Below are 18,647 nucleotides of genomic sequence, written 5' to 3'. Positions count from 1 at the left end.
CGGCGATACGAATGTGGCCGCATCATGTAAACCAGGGAGTCGTAAAATACCAGGTATTTTACGACTCCCTGATGTAAACAATGCCTCGCTACCGCGAAGTTCCGGCGCGCTAGCGGTGAATCTGCGTCCGCCGCGCCCCGCGGACCAACTGGTTGCTTGTTTGTTTCCTGAACTCGTACTCGTAGTCGTAGAAAAGAAAGGATAGGAAGGATTCCTTATTATTACTTTGCGTCCGTCGATGGATGTAATGGAAGGGAAGACTGGTAGGAGCCTTTGAGGGGCAACATATTTTCAAGTGGGCGAACTGCATGGTGATCGTGCACAGCTGAACGCACTCGTTCAGGCGTTGCAACAGTAGCCCGCGGATGGTGTCATTGCAAACGAAGCAGCGACTATGGCATACCAGCAGAGAGGCCAGCCACCGATATCCAGGGATGCCCTATGGCAATATTTCCAACGGTGAGACTCGGCTGCTGCTGTTTTCCGGCACTGACAGTCTGTGTACTGACCGTAGTGAGCATGCGGAGCTAGCTGAAAATCGTCATGCTCTCAGAACGAGACTGTGAGAGCCATGTAGGGAGGGCTGAGACAAATGAATAACTGACGTGGCTCAGTGTAAAGCTGAGAAAGAACTGCGAACTGCCATTGTGACTTTCACAAACGAGTTACACACATGTCGACTTGTGGGACAATGGGGAGCTGTATGTGTGCGTGCATGATTGCATCCATGCATATGTCACTCATGTGTGTGTGTGTGTGTGTGTGTGTGTGTGTGTGTGTGTGTGTGTGTGTGTGTGTGTGTGTGTGTGTGTGTGTGTGTGTGTGTGTGTGTGTGTGTTGTGTATTTCCCTACATAATAACTATGTGGTATCAATACTGGTGGCCGGTACCGTGATTCCGACTCGTGCCGGCGCTGCGGCTCACAGTGTGGATACTGACCGGAGTGGAAGCATATCACAAGACGAGCTTTCCAGCGCGTTGAAGAACGGTAAGAAAGCAGTAGGAGGCACTCAGATCACTGGAGACATTCTTGACCAGTAGTGATGCACGGTGTGTGTCCACCAGTCCAAGACTAACATGGAATACTGCCATTCAATCGGATACAGGTTAGAGTGTATAATGTAGACACGGCACGGAGCCCGGTATGTAAATCATTCACGACGGTATTGGTAAACACATTGCAGGCTGTGTGTGTGTGTGTGTGTGTATGTGTGTGTGTGTGTGTGTGTGTGTGTGTGTGTGTGTGTGTGTGTGTGTGTGTGTGTGTGTGTGTGTGTGTGTGCGTGCGTGTGTGTGTGCCTGGGTGTGACAACAGGACAGTGGACAGAGTTCAATCCGGAGACAGTACGTCTGATGGTCGGTAAGCCTGCAGCAGTCATGAGAGAGTGTACTGACCCATATAGCACTACGCTGGTACACATCGCTAAGGGAATTGCTGTTTCTAGTCCCCTCACTGGCACTGTAACTCCATTTTTCGATCAAAACCAATGTTTGGACAACCTTGCCACCACTGAGGTCCCATTAGTCTTTTTAAAAGGTTGCAATTCAATGGTGATGGACTTCAAGCATGAATGCCACTTGATGGTGGTGATGATCATGATGATCATGATAATTATGTGTGTGTGTGTTTTTTTGTAGGCATGTTTGATCGCGATGGCAATGGCATGATTACGTTTGATGAGTTCGCTGGCCTCTGGAAATACATCACGGACTGGCAGCAAGCATTTCGTAGCTATGACACGGACAACTCCGGAGCTATTGACAAGAAAGAGTTATCCACAGGTAATAGAGAACAGAGAGCACTCTCCTCTATAATACAAGAGCAATCATTAGTATACGACTACATGTACAAATTCAGGTGCCTGGTTTCTCTACCTAAATTGCCGAGAAATTTAAGTTGCACTGAAAATAACGTGTTCTGCTAGTACTATGCTCGAAATAGGGATGTAGCTTGGAAATGAGCCAGCCTGAAAACATGTCGTTCTTGGAAAGTTGGACCTAATAAGTTAGTTACATAGTGTATGTAGAGAGTACTAACTATTATCTCATGTTCCTGTGATGGCCATGTGTGTGTGTGTGTGTGTGTGTGTGTGTGTGTGTGTGTGCACGCATGCTCGTGTGTGCACGTGGGTATGTCCGTGTGGCGCATGCATGCATATATCTGGTGTCTCTGGTGACTGGTCATTTATCCACTCAACTCTTGCTCCACGGCAATGACTATGGCCGCCGATCGTCTTCAGCGTTGATTTCCTTTGGTAAGGCGAAACGAGTATGAACAATCAGCATGGAGACAACGATGCTCTCCATAGCCCTGACAAAAATGAGTACTCAAAGGATCCGTCGGGGGGGGGGGGGGGGGGGGGGAGGAATGATGGGGTTGGTACGTTTTACTCTTTGCAGGCAGTTCACTTCCCCAACTGGTCCTTTGAATCTGAAGTTCTCCCAATCCTTTCAAGATGAGTACTCTAAAAATTTAGTAAAACATAAAAACATGTGTGTACATGCTTCAGTACAAATGTATAATTATTATGGTTTTGGTAAGTACATAGCAATGTGTGACTACTGGCACTGCAGCTGGGCTGTGTCTTGATGCACGAGCCCCAAACATGTACTTATTACCGAAAGGGCTTGCAAAAGGGTTGATGCAAGTTACTATCAGGCTGTGCAAAGACAAATGCTCGAGGCACAACTCGCTCTGTGCCCGATGTGTTATTCGCTGTACTCAACTGTGTGTGTGTGTTCCAGGGTATCGACTGTCGGACAGATTCGTAGATGTACTCATTCGCAAGTTTGACCGACGTGGATGCGGCAGCGTGTCGTTTGACGATTTTATTCAGTGTTGCGTCGTTCTTCAGGTAAGACGAAGGTCACACAAGCGCGTGAAAGAACATACGCACATCATGGTGGGTGGGTGTTCACTTCACATTAGCACTGCGCCTCGGATAACGGGATGCCGGAGAACAGCTAAAGTTAGATTGGAATTCTCCCAAATACTGTACATTTGTATGAACATTTCAGTATAGACCACCTCATTGTACATTCGAGGCGCAGGATTGATAGCACCATGACAGTAGTGCTCCAAGTACCCGAGGTTTAGCAGCAGACTCAGCTACAATGTGTACAGTACTAATACTTGCTCAGACTAGGAAAGGTACCGGTACGCATTGCCTTCGTGCAAGAGTACAGGACATGGTCATGTACTCTTGCTTCGCGCTATCTCAAGCTTTGTGAAACAAGAATGGACAAATACTAACAAGCACTAGTGCATACGAAAAAAGAAAAAGAAAAATTATGGCTCAACATCCGAGTTTCAAAAAACCAAAAAACATGTTCAAAACCCCAGCATTTGAAGCAGTTTTGCCATAGGAACTCAAGCTGAAGGTGCCCGGGGTAGAGAGACGTGCCGTATCTGAGGCGTCCGGATAAGAGTCGTTTGAGTGTACATGTATTCCGATAGCCAGGCTAGCACGGGTTACCTAGGTAGGACTGTACAAAATGAAGTGATCACTGACTCTGTGTTCCTCCTCTGCACCTGTTTGCTTGCAGACGCTGACGGCGGCATTCAGCACTGAAGACCGTGATCGGGATGGCTGGATTACAGTCACGTACGAACACTATTTGACAATGATCATGAAGATGCCTCTGTGACCTACTATTTTAGTCAATGCCGAGAGATCGGCCTTGGGGTCACCTGGCAACCACAACACACTGCCTTGTATATTACCTCATTCCATAAGAAACACCACCAGCTTTCTGCTATTGAATACTAGTACAACACGCACATACATACACATGTGTACGAATAGAAACACTATAGGTAGGCATGAGACTTCACTCTTAATACTGGAAGTTTTTTTCTAGCTAGCCGTGTTATTGGATTTGTTGAACATGTAATCCAATTATGTGCCTGTCGCTGTGCGCAATGTTGCTTGTACATAATGATGCTAAACATAATACTATTTGGCTGATAACTGGATACTCGACCAGTACCCATAGAACATACCGTCAGTATCAGTAGACACCGGTATGGGCATTATACTGTAGTAGCAGGCACGGAGCGATGCACAGCAGACAAACATTCGAGCTGCTGTTGTAGACGCACACACACTCACACAACTGTTTTCAATTTCTTGATCTGGCGTTTCTTTCGGAAAAATAGAATTATAGAATGATCACTGGTGCTCTGAGGTATACATCTAGCTTCTAGTTTCTTGTGAAGCTTCTAAGGAAGAGGCACAGGAGAAGAGGCACAGGAGAAGAGGCACGGGAGGATTTGAAATAATAACAGGTACTTTGAAGCAGAACACGCACATTGCTAGTGTTGAAATTCTAAATGGTTAAGGAAGGGGAGGGGGATACCCGGATAGTGCTGCAGTAGTACAACACAGGCATGTACAGCGTACAAGCTAAGTAGCTGGTGGTGTACTTGTATGGCACGTGTGACGACAGCCAGTCTCCTGGTCACTTGGGATCAAAGCTCGGAAACTCGAGACGCCCCGCAGGGCTTGTCAGAAAAGAGCGCAGCACACACACACACACACAAACGTGTGCGGCAAGCTCCTGCCCGGCCGAACACCTTGCTATGTCCCACGCGCTACAACTACTTTGAAGTAGTCAACACGGATCATGGACTTAGCGGACTGTGTTCTCCGGTGCTGTAAATACACAAACACCGCCCGAGGGGAAGTCCCTAACTGCAGCAGCACACATGCAGTGAGAGATACAGCAGCAGCATGGTCTGTGATTACAGCTCTCACATCGCTGAGACCGAGCTGGTGTACGGTGGCACGCGAGTGCTAAGACACCCTTCCGGCTGGTGGCACTGGGGACCTCACACTCTCCAAGATAATAGATAAGGGCAAGCCAGTATGGTCACAACCGCACCATAACGAGACTAGCACTACAACCAGTGGTCCAGCCAGGAGCATACAGGGTCACCATCTCATCATTGTCGCCAGCAGCAACTAAACCAGCTTCTTTCCTACTCCTTCACGTGCTTTGTACGCTCATCAAAGTCAGCCACATCGATGGCGTACTGGCGTAGCATGTCCCGCTCCAAGCAGTGCATATGTCCCACCACCACTAAACTGTGCAGCGGATCACCGAGATCAGTGTCGGCTAGCTGCTGGAGAGTGCCAGCTGCGATGCGCTGAGAGTCACTGCCCACGCGTGTTACACCCACTGCCAGACTTTCCTCTGTTACATCTATGATAAAGTCACCGTAAAGAGAGAGAGAGAGAGAGAGAGAGAGAGAGAGAGAGAGGTGGAAACAAACACAAGCAACTTACAATGCAGGGACAACACAACAGCACAATAGAGAGGTTCCGGAGTACGATTTTCCGCGCCAAAATTCGTATGGGCGCTACGGATATTTTCGAGGCGTGCTCCATACGATTTTTCGGCACGGAGAATCCGTGTGGACTGGCTTTCATACGAACCATGTTTCGTACGGAGATTTTGCGTCATCGAGTGCAGAAAGATTTTTCGCGTACAAATTTGGTACGAGAAACATCGATTTTCCGCGGGAAGTTTTGGTTTCGGTACAATTTTTCAAAACATAAAGGCATAGCGCGGGAATGTGACGTGTTTGGGATCGTAACCTAGGCAATGACGGCAAACACAGAAGTTCCGTACTCCGGAACATTTCACTGCTCAAAAACGACGTATGAAAAATCCGTAGCGCCTCTACGGATTTTGGCACGAAAAATCGTACTCTGGAACCTATCTAATGTAATATTTTAGTACTAGTACCCTACTCCAAAGAAATGAAAGAAATACACACAGAATGCCACAGGTTCAATCCCCCACATATAATCAGCTCGAGACACAATTTCGCTCTAGTTCTGCTAAAGATACAGGAAGACACTCTTCCTACAAGCACTCCCTACTTGTAGTCTGCTAAAGATGTGTATGCATGCTGACTGGCTACTGTAGTACTTGTAGCCTGCTAAAGATGTGTATGCATGCTGACTGGCTACTGTAGTACTTGTAGTCTGCTAAAGATGTGTGTATGCATGCTGACTGGCTACTGTAGTACTTGTAGCCTGCTAAAGATGTGTATGCATGCTGACTGGCTACTGTAGTACTTGTAGTCTGCTAAAGATGTGTATGCATGCTGACTGGCTACTGTAGTACTTACGGTCAACACCAACACTACATGTGTCTAGAGAAGCAATACTCCAATACTCAAACATACAAACTTAATAACTTTCAACATCATTTGTTTACAGCAAGCCCAACAAACACATGCTCGCAGCGCATACCGGTAAATAAATTCTGGTCTGCGGCGGCTTCGTCATCCGAACTGTCGCCTTTGCCATCACTGCTTGCCGTGCGCCGCTTGTAAATGGCAATAAGTTGCTCGGCCGCTTGCTGCGTGGTCATGAAACGAGGCGGTTCGAAGATTTGCCGTCCTCTGCACATTGCACCATGCACGCCCATACACACACGCACGCATAGCCATAGATCATGTTGATACCAGCAGCTAGCAGTCACGCTGGTTCATGCACTGCCGAGATACACACGGACGTGCAGGCTTCACAGGAGAATTGGACAGCAATGCTCACACACCATTTTACTTACTTCAAGTATAATTAAGAAAAAGGACCAAGAAACTACAAGTTGCGCTATAATGTCCACTAATAATGTCCACTCACACCACCAGTTACTAAACAATCAGCTCATGCGATAACATTGCACAACACTGACCGACGGTACTGACGTTCTACAACTAACTGGCTAACAGGTCGTCGGTCAGTGTCGTGCAATGTTATCGCATGAGCTGATTGTTTAGTAACTGGTGGTGTTAGTGGACATTATAGCGTAACTTGTAGTTTCTTGGTCCTTTTTCTTTATTATAAATTTTAATATCCTTGGCTCTCCATCCGAGTCCATTCTTACACCATTTTACTGTTTGACATACCTTATCAGGTTTTCTACAGACTGCTCCTTCATCTTGATATCTACAGGGGAAACAGAAAACATCAGAAAAAGTTATGAATTCACTGCCAGGAGAGAAAGAGAGAGAGAGAGAGAGAGAGAGAGAGAGAGAGAGAGAGAGAGAGAGAGAGAGAGAGAGAGAGAGAGAGATTGTGTGCGTATATATATGTGTGAGTGCGTGTGTGTGTGTGCGCGCGCGCATGCGTACGTATGTGTGCTACTACTAGTAATAGGAAGGAAGAGCGCTCACCTAGTAAACAGAGGGTGTGGAGACCGCGCTGGGAGTTGTGGCAGATCTTGTCATAGAAACTTTCTGGCTTCCAGTTGTCCGACCAGAACACAATGGACACAGTCTCGCCGTACGAGTACAACTACAAAGCGGCCAGAAGAAAGTTAAATGATGGATCAAAAAGCGGCAACACCGTCTCGTTCGCAAGTTATGGCAAACATCCTTCGAAATTGGAACTTATACAAGCAGAAAAAGAATTGCTTGGAATGGCTGGACATGCGCTAACTACTCTAGCTTGAACAAGCTAAAGCTGCTGTTTTCAGATCAAATATTCAGCCTTGTGTCAACAATGTTTTCATCATTTGTAGGATGCTGTTGTCTACAATCCTGCAGCAACGCAGCTGAGATGCCCTGCCCTGTCCCTGTAGGCAGCACCACAGTCGCAATTAGCAACGAAAATCCAGCTGCATGCCTTCACGGGGTATTGTTTTCTGCATGCTTGCAACTCAAGCCAGATCAATCTCTATGCGGACAGCGTCCCAAAATAATATGCTGGTATTGGTCATACGCCGAGAAACACCTGCCAGTCCTTACCTGCAGTCCACAGCAACCAACAGCGTTCATGATGGAGGCGTTGTGCACAACCCCGACCTCAATACCAGCCTGCTTGGCTCGCAACACTAGATCAGTATGGGTGGTGGCGCTGAAATGTATGCAGCACACAAATCAAGAAGATTGCACTGTTTTCTATTAGTAAACACTGCTGAAATGTATGCAGCACACAAATCAAGAAGATTGCACTGTTTTCTATTAAACATAAATCAGACACCCATACAAACACGTGAGTGTACAGCCATCCCACACAAACACATGCATGACGGGCATCCCCACACAAACACATGCATGACGGGCATCCCCACACAAACACATGCATGACGGGCATCCCCACACAAATACATGCATGTATGGGCATCCCCACACAAACACATGAATGCAAGCACCCCCACACAAACACATGCATGTATGGGCATCCCCACACAAACACGTGAATGCAAGCACCCCCACACAAACACATGCATGCATGCCCCCCACCACACACACACAAACACATGAATGCATGGGTTCCCCACACAAACACGTGAATGTATGGGCATTGCTGCATTGATACTGCACTGGCACCGCCAATGTGAACACTACAACTCCTATTATGTATCCTTCGAAGTAGAATATGCCTCACCCGAACGGATCACCAACAACCAGCAAGACAACATCACTTTCTACGGCACCAGATAGCAAGTCATCTGTATTGAGCACAAACACCGACATCAACACACATTTGACGCCCATCGCCGGAGGTGATGATAGCGATGCTACGGCAGAAGCCATAGCAGCTTGTTCTGGGATTGCACGGATTGCACCATTCAACAGCTTGCAAGGCTGAAGAATTGACCGCCACTATTCAGCCTGGTCTACACCACACAGCTACGAAGTGGCTTTTTCTGGCCAGTGAATCCCGAATTTTTGGTCTTTTCCATTTTTTCCCCGCACACACATCACACCACATACTCCGGCATGCACTGGCTGTTGGTAACCACCCAGGAGAATGAAACAAAAGTCAGGAGTCTGAGAAAGAGAAGAAAGACGTGTGTGACCATAATCGTCGGGAATTGAACCCGTAACCTCTCGATTGGAAATCGCTGCACATACCACTGCACCATATGGGACACACACACACACACACGCACACACACATGCACACACACTCACACCAAAATGTGTTTTAGTGTGTGTGTTTTTACGTCTGCAGGTCATTTTCACATCGAAAGCAAATGTAGAAGTGCTCCTCGACTGCACTGTGATTGGACGGACGTCCTTTTGTGCATGCTTGAAATTTCCGATCTTTTCAGTTGTACATTTGCAAAATTTGGGGGGGGGGGGCATGCACCCCTGCATAACAGGGCAACCTCCCAAGCCACTCCACCTGCAGAGATCTCATTTCTTTCTTGTTTCGACAACAACGGTCGGCTTGATTGGCCATCCCTGGCCACGAGCTGAACACACAGTAAATTCTAAAGATCCAGGGCATTCGGGTTGTGAGTAAACATACCGGCAAGCTGCTCCACCGTCTCTCTATCTGCGAGTATGACCTCACGACCATAGTAACTCTCCTGCAGACGGACACGGAGACAGGAAATTGAAGGCAGTGCACAGATTACGTAACTTGAGTAGATTTCTTTCAGGGGGTGCTATCGCTCGCCCAGAAACAGACTGGGAATGCAGTATCACATGAACACTACAGGACAGTATGTATTGCCTATACTGCACGGCTGTAGCGTTGCTCTTTGATATGTATTGCCTATACTGCACGGCTGTAGCGTTGCTCTTTGATATGTATTGCCTATACTGCACGGCTGTAGCGTTGCTCTTTGATATGTATTGCCTATACTGCACGGCTGTAGCGTTGCTCTTTGATATGTATTGCCTATACTGCACGGCTGTAGCGTTGCTCTTTGATATGTATTGCCTATACTGCACGGCTGTAGCGTTGCTCTTTGATATGTATTGCCTATACTGCACGGCTGTAGCGTTGCTCTTTGATATGTATTGCCTATACTGCACGGCTGTAGCGTTGCTCTTTGATATGTATTGCCTATACTGCACGGCTGTAGCGTTGCTCTTTGATATGTATTGCCTATACTGGGCTGTAGCGTTGCTCTTTGATTTTGAGCATTTCATCAATACTGGTAAAGCGAGATAAATTACTATGACCAATACTGCATGCACTGTATGCCAGTGGGGTCGATATAATTATTACAACAGTAAAACCTGGTGTAAGCGACCTCTGGGTTTAGCGACCAGCGACCACCTGCCCTTAAAGGGGAAGTTAAGGCAAAAATTAAAATTTCACCAGTTGTAGTCTTCGGGGTGCTGAGTCGAATGGTCGTAGTCCGAGGAAGCTGAGACGCTCCCTTCCTACTTGAATCCCAATCGAACTCGCGCACTTCCACCGAAACTGGGTGACTGCGCCCTACTAGATGGGGATTTGTATGCAAAATATCACTAAAAGCGCCATTTCGTTCTTATAAAAGCATGGATGACCGCGATTGGCCCATATGTTGTAGTCGTTTGGACGCTGAGTCGATTGGTTTTGGTCCGAAAAGGCTGCGATGCAGCGTTCCTCCTTTATTCCCAATCGAACATGGTTGAACAAGCGGTCACGTGCTCCTGCGTACGCCAGTCACCTGGTCACCGTGCCTGCAGGGTACAACGTACTAGCCTGTTTGACCTTTTTTGGGTGCACTCCTGTCACTCGAGTTGAACTCGAGTTGAACCTTGGTGTGAAAGTTGCCGCCTGCTGGCGTGGTGACCAGGTGATTTGGGCACCCAGGCGCCCGGTGGCAATGCAGATGCAGCAGATGCAACACCAGCTGTTGGTGCTTCTGCTGCTGTTAGTGCTTCCGGTACTTCCAACTGCTAGATCATTCAAAAGTCGCTGACGATGACCAGCTAGCACACCTCCATTAGACAGCAGAATACACAGAACCGCCGAGACAATCGCAGCAGCTTGTCTCCTCTTCTTCCTTTTCCTGCGTCGCAAACAATCCATGCTTGCAATCAATCACAAGCCAGAAGTAGACACGTCAAATGATTAACAACAACTCTACGATCTGTAGTAAAATCTACGATGACATTTTTTCATCTTGAGGAACGTAAAAAAATCTATCAACTCTGTGGAAATGTTGAAGTCCGCGGCATGGTGAGCTATCATGAGTTCTACAATATTTCTGGCAAAAATATGATCTGTTTGTTCTGTGTTCTGCTTGATTGGGAACTGTTGTTCTGACTGCTCCAGTGAATCTGATCTGAATCCGGATTCCCCAATCAAACATGCCCTAAATGTTCGTTAACATCACTGGTCTTATAGTGCATACATTAAGAAATGCATGCTATGCAGCCAAGGCTCCTGACACAAAACATCAGCATACCCTCACGATGGAGGCAGTTTGGACAACTATTACTGCAAGTAGAGCTCACAAAATTAACAACCTGTTCGTCTCTGGCACCACTTGATTTCCGCATCAATTACAGTACAGGCAGAAAATTTCGTCGGTCAATAATTTCGTCCAACTCCAAAGAAAGGGAGTTCGTCCAGTTGTAAATTTCGTCCATGGATCATTAGAGTGTATTGAAAAGCTGGACAAATCGACATTACAGTCCATTTCAAAACTATCTCTTAATTTGCTGGGCAAAAGTCCTATATATAGGATTTGAAAATGCGTGACCTTTATGCCGTTGTTATTGGTCATCATGAGTCATTCATGACCCATAATAAGAGCATAATGGTTTTATTAGAAGCTGTAAATATGTTTGAGGCATGGATGTTTACTTTTTAGGTTCATAGGACATCATGAATACCCATTTTGAGCAAGGATTGGAATTTTGAGCAGCATTGTTCAGCTGGTGTCATGGGAAGGACTGAAGCAGTGAATGTGCAAAAGAACATTACAGGTGTGGCACGGGGTGGTTTCATGACGACATATCGCACATGCCGTCGTGAAACTACCAATTTTAAGGATAAAACAAGGTCCAGTAAAATCTCAAATCCTATATATAGGATTCAAAAAATAGGGCACAGGCCTTAGAAATATTGCGCAAGGAGATGAGCCTTAGATGTTAGTATTTGAAAAAAGTATCTTATTCAACTCTCCATATCGACTAAGACCTAAAGCGGAAGAATTGGTCACATACGTTTCCCTATGCTCATGCCACACGCATTTTGAGTTGAAAAATATGACCAAAATCCTATATATAGGATTTAGCAAATTAAGAGATAGGCGCGTACCCAGGCAAAAACCGTTATGCCAGCATCTATACCACATAAAATCTATGATCACTTTGTGCATAATTTTTTCCAAATTGGGCGTCTGTTATCCAATCGTTTAGAAACTATATGAGAGTAATTGTGGAGCGGACCTGAGCAATATTCCGAAAACTTTTCTCAAAAAGTTCCAGCTAAATTTGAAATATTTCAAAAACACTTATAGTTATAAGTGTTTTTGAAATGGACTGTAGTCTAGCATTTAATTTAGTCCAAAGCTCATTGGACGAAAAAGACGAAATTAACTTCCAGACGAATATTTCTGCTTATAGTACTTTAATTAACCAATGCAAAAATAATGTAAGAGGTCTTTTGAAAATTGAATTTGATCACTATAGACGATAATTACTACCAGTATACGCGGTAACTGTGTATACTGTATTTTCCGGAGTATAAGCCGCACTGGAGCACAAGCCGCAACTCCCCCCCCCCCCCCCCCCCCCGAATTTCGAGTGTCCAAAGTGCGGCGTATACTCGGAAAATACAGTACTTAGTTACCGCAAATGCTGAATGTCTCAGTAGCTTGTCAGTTTTGTGCCCTATTATCGCACTTTCTGACTGTTTATGATCTTGCTACATCCGTCGATAGTTGCTGCATAACTCGTTCTCATGTGTTTTCTTCTCTTTTTGGAATTTGAGAAGTTGATCACTATAGCCGCCAACCTTATAGGCGATACGCACTGTACACCACGTGACGTGAGTTTCGCCGTCGGCAGCCCCTCCCCCTAGCAAACCCATGCAGAGTTGCACACTCCTGGGGAGTGGTATATACATTGTTTGTACATGTACTCTTGATAAGACTACGTAAACGTGACTAGAGTACATCTGCACACACACACACACACACCCGTACAGGAAAAGATGCCAAACCATCCGGTCGTCGTGCTTGCTTGGCGGAATTGCGAGCACTGTTCACATGCAGTACTGTGCTCATGTTCACCACCACATGTTGAAGGCCTATACTGCCTATAGCCTTCCTGCCGACAAGACAACTTGAACAGGGCAGAGATCTTCCTTCCCAAGAGGAATGGCGGTTGGCAGGTCTGCGCTCTATGAAGGACTGGGATAGAACATGTACGGTGCTTGCAAGTAACTCTGCAGCCTAGAGAGCGTGTGTGTGTGGGCAGGCGTGCATTTCCCCCACTTGTGTGGGCAGGCGTGCATTTCCCCACTTCTCCACGTGTATGTTTACTATCATCATTTTAATAATTTAAAATAGCACGAAATCAATAATATTGAAATTAGCAGAAGGTCAGTGGCCTACCAGAGCTTCTTTCCCGACCGTGAGAATAGACGTATATGCTTCCAGGTAGACTTTCTCAGCGTTCTTGACGATTTCTAGCCCTTTGACTGTAATATCTTTGGCATCTGCCAGGCCCAATCCGACCAGGTAAAACATTGCGAGTGGAATCTTATGTTGGAAACAATGCTTGAGACAGGAGGATGAGCACAATGTGGATCTAAAAGCAAATGAGATTGTAATCCGCTGGTACATGGTCCAAATCGATCAGTCATGAACTGCAAAAATAATTTATTCGTTTTGAATGCAAAAATTAATGTGAGGCCGGCGGCCGAGGCCGAGGCGCGAGGCGCTCGAGGACGGCACGTGTTCTATGCATGCTTCGCAAGCGCTAGATCGATCATGCATGCCGGGCCAGCATATCCCCCATATATATCCCGGATATGCCATACATGCCTCGGCCACGGGGTACGGCGCGGCCACTACAAAAAAAGTAGCGTGCCTGTATGTCTACATCACAGTACATGGTGTAGCGGCGATCAGATCATCAGTCTTGCACAACCACAGTCACCAGGTCAACTCATCGTTGGTGGGGAAGCTTTCAAGGTCGAAATTATTTGAGGGAGAAAGATTTGACCTCGCTTTTTCTGATCATCTTCAAGTTTCTCTCCACCATGGCGTTCACTGCAAAGATGGTTCGCGGAGTTCCGAGCCTTGCTCGCCAACTGTCTACTAGTGCTCCAAGGAACACCAAGGTTGCGGTTCTCGGAGCGGCTGGAGGTATTGGTCAGCCCCTGTCACTCTTGCTGAAAACTAGCTTCGTTGGCATTCAGCATCTGGCTTTGTATGATGTTGCTCATGCTCCCGGTGTCACTGCTGACCTCAGCCATATCGATACTTCTTGCAAGGTTGGTTTTATTCTAATGCCTCATGGTACTCACCTCTGTTGCGCGCCAGTCCGGCTGCGGTCATAATAGGTGCATTTCACTTTTTGGACAGAAAGTTTTGAAAAATCAAGTGCAATTTTTCCATCTCAAGACATGAATACTTTGTAGCTCATAAAGAAATGAGGGGGATGATAATAACAAACCACGCATCGGCCATCCGTGCAGGACGATTTAAAACCCGCACAAGAACTACACCTAGCATAGGAAATATTGAAAGATCCGTGGTGGATAGACCATGAAGAAGAAAGATTTTGGGTTGAAGAGAGAAGGAGGAATAAAAAGCAAGTCATTTCAACAGTAGCATGCCTCAAAGTAGTGAAAAGCCATGCCAAAGGCTTTGTAGAGAGGTTAGTGTGAAGTACACGTAATTACTTGCATTAACCAGGGTCATGCACTGCAATCAGCAGAACCTCCCGGCTTTCGTGGCTTACTTCGGAGACGGAGAGAGAGAGAAAGAGACGGACAGGGTGTCGTGCGGGTGTGGTGTAGTGCCAGGTATAATACTTGCCTGTATTTTTAGTCCGTACACACAATTGTATTCTTGCATGCGGTGCTGCTCCTGCTAGTTGAGAACTATTGGCTATAGGGCTTGAAAGTGATGACGTCAAAAACGGCCAGGGAGTAGTAAGTTGACATCACATTTCTATTTTGGATCCACTAAGGTGTGACTTTGCTATTGCCTCAGTGTGTGGGTGCATAGCAACCCACTCATGTCGTATGCAGTCGTGACTTTTACTTCGCCACCAGTTGTAACCCCGCCCCCAGTAGCCAAATCAGTCAGTTTCACTGGCTACATCACCTTGCTGTGAGTAAGACGGCTTGAAATGTGCTTGAATCCATACAAAAACTGGATCCAAGTGGATCCAGTTTTTGAATTTTTGAAATTGTTGCTATGCTGTGACGTAGCACTTTCAAGCCCTATTAGATCGCGTATTTTAAACAAGACGCTGTAGTGACATAACACCTACCCATGTTGGCCTCTGGTTGTTGTAGAATTAGGTATTGGTGCATCCATCTATATCCGTGCATTCTTATTGTGATGAAAGGCTGAGTTGGTCCTTTTTGCCTTGCGTCAGGTAACTAGCCATCTCGGAGCTGACCAATTGGCTGGCGCCCTTGAGGGAGCCAACATTGTCGTTGTCCCCGCCGGCATGCCGCGCAAGCCAGGCATGTCTCGCGATGACCTGTTCAACACAAACGCCTCCATCGTCGCCACTCTGGCCAACGCCGCCAGCACGGTGTGCCCGAACGCCGTCCTCTGCCTGATCACCAACCCGGTCAACTCTATGGTCCCGCTGGCTGTTGACGTTAGTACAAGTCATGTATTGTAATGTCGATCTAATGTGTACTTCTGCTGTACGTGCTGCTGTTGCTAGTACAACCGCTGTGTACAATGATTAGTCGGTTGTGTGCAGCTGTAGCATTGATGATTGTGGCACTGAATTCTGCGTGGCTCAGTTGACTTCGTAGCATAAGTACGCTTGTGTTATGCGAGTACTGTACCGTGGAAATTCGCGGAAAAATATCAAAAGTTGCGCAAGTTTCACGGATCATACTAGTAAACAGTATATTTGCAGTGAAGGTATGCATATGGCACAAGGCAGTGAAGGTATGCATATGGCACAAGGAAAAAAGCAATTTCACTCTTGCGAGGCAGTTCCCATAATTTTTGTCCACGAACATTGAAACATTCGGTGCCTGTAACTATCAGGAGTACTTGAAGTACTGAAATCAGTAAACAGTTTAGTTCTCCCTCCCTGGTAGCTACCGCTGGTGCTCGTACAGCCTCTTTTGCGCAATCAGACCATCTTTGGTTCTGAAAGCTCTACTTTTTTCCCCGCGAATTTGGCAGCGGCAATGATGTGATGTGTCACGTGCGTGTTCTCTCCTTCCTCCATCTCCATTTCTAGCACCCTTTATTAGTTCCTTTACCTTTTTAACTTCTCGCTATTCGTAGTAACTAAATATAGCAAAAACTTCAACATCTGCAGCTTTAGTCAGGAATTTGTGGAATTTGTCGCTGCAATAAGATTGCGAACTTCTGTAAGGACATGTTGTGGATCAAGCTCAACCTGAAAGAGAGGTGATGACCACTAGAATGGGAATACAGCAATCCTACTGTTGATACGACTCATGTAACAACCGGAAAAAAAGGCTGATGGCCGCTGTTATTTCATGCACGTTCGAAGTTATTCGATGTACGCCGATGAGGAACTTGCCATAATATTTTGTCTCTCCATCCTTCCTGCTCAGATTTACCAACGCAAGAATGTTTTCAACAATCAGGTTTGTGGTGTCACCACTCTCGATGTTGTTCGATCCAACACTTTTATTGGCGAGGCCATTGGCCAGGCTCCCCATGAGCTGGACATTCCCGTCATTGGTGGCCACTCCGGTGTAACTATCTTGCCACTGTTGTCCTCCATTGAGCACGGCCTGTCTGATGTAAGTTAGGCAACGGTAACAGCTTTGCATTGCACTCTAGCTTGAGAAATGCACATCTATAAGACATTTGGGTGTTTGCTGCGAGAGTAAAAGAGAGCGAGTGAAGCTCGTCGTTGTGGTTCTTGTTGCATGCAAGTACAACACAGCACTGTGCACGTCTTTTATGGGGCTTCTAGATTTGCACTGTTGTTGGGCACTTCTGCTGCACTGGCTGCTTCCCTTTATGACGTTTTTCAGGTGACGAAGAATGCGTGTTTTCTAACCATGTACAAATGTAACTGATATTTCTATACTTCAAAAATGAGGTACACATTTTGTATCTTCATAGGCATCTGTGTGTGTGTGTGTGTGTGTGTGTGTGTGTGTTTGTGTGCGCGCGCCGTGTATGTATACTGCACTACTCACAGGAGAAGGTGAAGGAACTGACTGTACGCATCCAGAATGCCGGTACCGAGGTGGTGGAGGCCAAGGCTGGCGCTGGCTCTGCCACGCTCTCCATGGCGTACGCTGGTGCTCGCTTCGTCAAGAACGTCACTCGCTCTATCGACAGCTCGCCAGCCACGGTCCGGGCATGCGGCTATGCACCAATGCCCTCTCAGAATCAGTTTGGCATGCCTTACTTTGCTCTGCCATTGATCTTGAGCCCTGGTCAGTTTGAGCTGCCCACCAAGGATGTTGTCTTGAATGAGTTTGAGAGCAAGCTTCTAGAAGAGGAAGTCAAGCCGCAGCTCATCAAGGATATTGAGAAGGGCGTCCAGTTTGCAAAGCAATACTTCGATAAGAAGTAGGCATCCCTTATTTATACTTAGTAGGTCACTGAAATGAAAGTACACAATGTTCTTTGTCCTTAGCTCTTCTTTTAGTTTTCCTCAATAGACAGCCTCGTTGGTTTTTGGTCTCACACAGGCTTGTAGAACAATTCAATGCCTGGAACTAGGTCATCTTTCTTTCCGTCTCTCTTTCTCTCTCTCTTTCTCTTTCTCTCTGTTTTTGATGTTTTTAAAGAATGCCTACTTGCTGCACAGGGGGAACCCATATCTGCTGCCCGTAATCATGTTTGCTGCACATCCAGTGCTGCATTGCTGGCCACACGCTTCGTTTATCCTCCAACCTCCAATGCTTTCCTGGAGTTCTATCTAATTCCAAGTCTACTTTCAGCCGACTAATACAGTAGCGGGCCAGTGGACTGCCTTGTCTGCATGTGCATGCAAACAGACGGGAGGGAGCTGAGAAGGTCTGTGTCTTTTTCTTTCCATCTCTTGAGCAATGAATAAGGGGGTATTTGACTTGTAGCCTCAGTCTGCATGTGTCAGGCCAGGTCCTGGATTAGACTGCAAGCTAATTGACGACTGCATACCGCTACAGTGTACTACAACTATAGTACCGAGGCGAGGACGCGTTGTGCTCCTGACTACAACCCCGGTTGGCAGAGTCCCGGTAACATGCTGTCAAAATCGAAAAACATGTTAAACTATACCGGTAGTGTGTGCGTGTCTTGCATGTGGCGGGTATGCGTATCACCCAGACTCGCGATACTGTCATCATACATCATGGCAAAAATGTAATTCAACAGGCCTGATATTATAAACACTGAACGCAAAATTACTGCTTCAAAGCTGGATAGCCCGCCACTGTAATACCTGCAGCACAGCACTTGTTCATGACTTGTACAATAATAATATAAAAGGCTGAGACGTACTCTGACCACACTGGGTTGGGTCTGTGTTTGCTTTATATTCACAAAACACATTTCCAGTTTCATTCGCCAGTGTGAATGTGCGGATATGATAATGTATAATATGAGTGGGATGGCGGTGCAAGTGATGACCCAACTACATATACAAAAGACTGCCAGTGGCAGTGCACCAGTCCTGCTGGCTCCACAGTTGCACGCGCACACCACACACACACACACACACACACACACATAACTTGTAAGTTGTGACGCCCCATTGCCGAAGGTGATGA

At 46.4% G+C, this 18,647-nt stretch overlaps 3 protein-coding genes across 3 annotated transcripts; 2 read left to right on the top strand and 1 right to left on the bottom strand.

Moving 5' to 3' along the window:
- The first annotated feature begins 199 nt into the window (after positions 1 to 199).
- On the top strand, positions 200 to 4,172 carry LOC135828006 (programmed cell death protein 6-like). Its single transcript, XM_065340445.1, has 7 exons — positions 200 to 459; positions 927 to 988; positions 1,316 to 1,360; positions 1,639 to 1,782; positions 2,241 to 2,255; positions 2,746 to 2,855; positions 3,547 to 4,172. Exons 1-7 carry the CDS (start codon positions 395 to 397, stop codon positions 3,646 to 3,648), a joined length of 543 nt encoding a protein of 180 aa, XP_065196517.1. The 5' UTR covers positions 200 to 394; the 3' UTR covers positions 3,649 to 4,172.
- On the bottom strand, positions 4,127 to 13,523 carry LOC135828000 (diphthine methyl ester synthase-like). The gene is made up of 8 exons (XM_065340437.1): positions 13,312 to 13,523; positions 9,276 to 9,336; positions 8,406 to 8,469; positions 7,763 to 7,871; positions 7,190 to 7,310; positions 6,923 to 6,962; positions 6,264 to 6,415; positions 4,127 to 5,205 (listed from the first exon to the last, which is right to left on the bottom strand). Exons 1-8 carry the CDS (start codon positions 13,444 to 13,446, stop codon positions 4,982 to 4,984), a joined length of 906 nt encoding a protein of 301 aa, XP_065196509.1. The 5' UTR covers positions 13,447 to 13,523; the 3' UTR covers positions 4,127 to 4,981.
- Positions 13,524 to 13,871: 348 nt separating this feature from the next.
- LOC135827993 (malate dehydrogenase-like) lies at positions 13,872 to 17,845 on the top strand. Its single transcript, XM_065340433.1, has 4 exons — positions 13,872 to 14,195; positions 15,311 to 15,541; positions 16,488 to 16,679; positions 17,087 to 17,845. Exons 1-4 carry the CDS (start codon positions 13,962 to 13,964, stop codon positions 17,465 to 17,467), a joined length of 1,038 nt encoding a protein of 345 aa, XP_065196505.1. The 5' UTR covers positions 13,872 to 13,961; the 3' UTR covers positions 17,468 to 17,845.
- Positions 17,846 to 18,647: the final 802 nt, after the last annotated feature.

Source organism: Sycon ciliatum, chromosome 1 (assembly GCF_964019385.1).
Source record: "Sycon ciliatum chromosome 1, ocSycCili1.1, whole genome shotgun sequence".
In the NCBI taxonomy this organism is placed as follows: Eukaryota; Metazoa; Porifera; class Calcarea; order Leucosolenida; family Sycettidae; genus Sycon; species Sycon ciliatum.
Note: the sequence above shows the minus strand (reverse complement) of the source record. Positions and strands in the feature narration are given on the sequence as shown.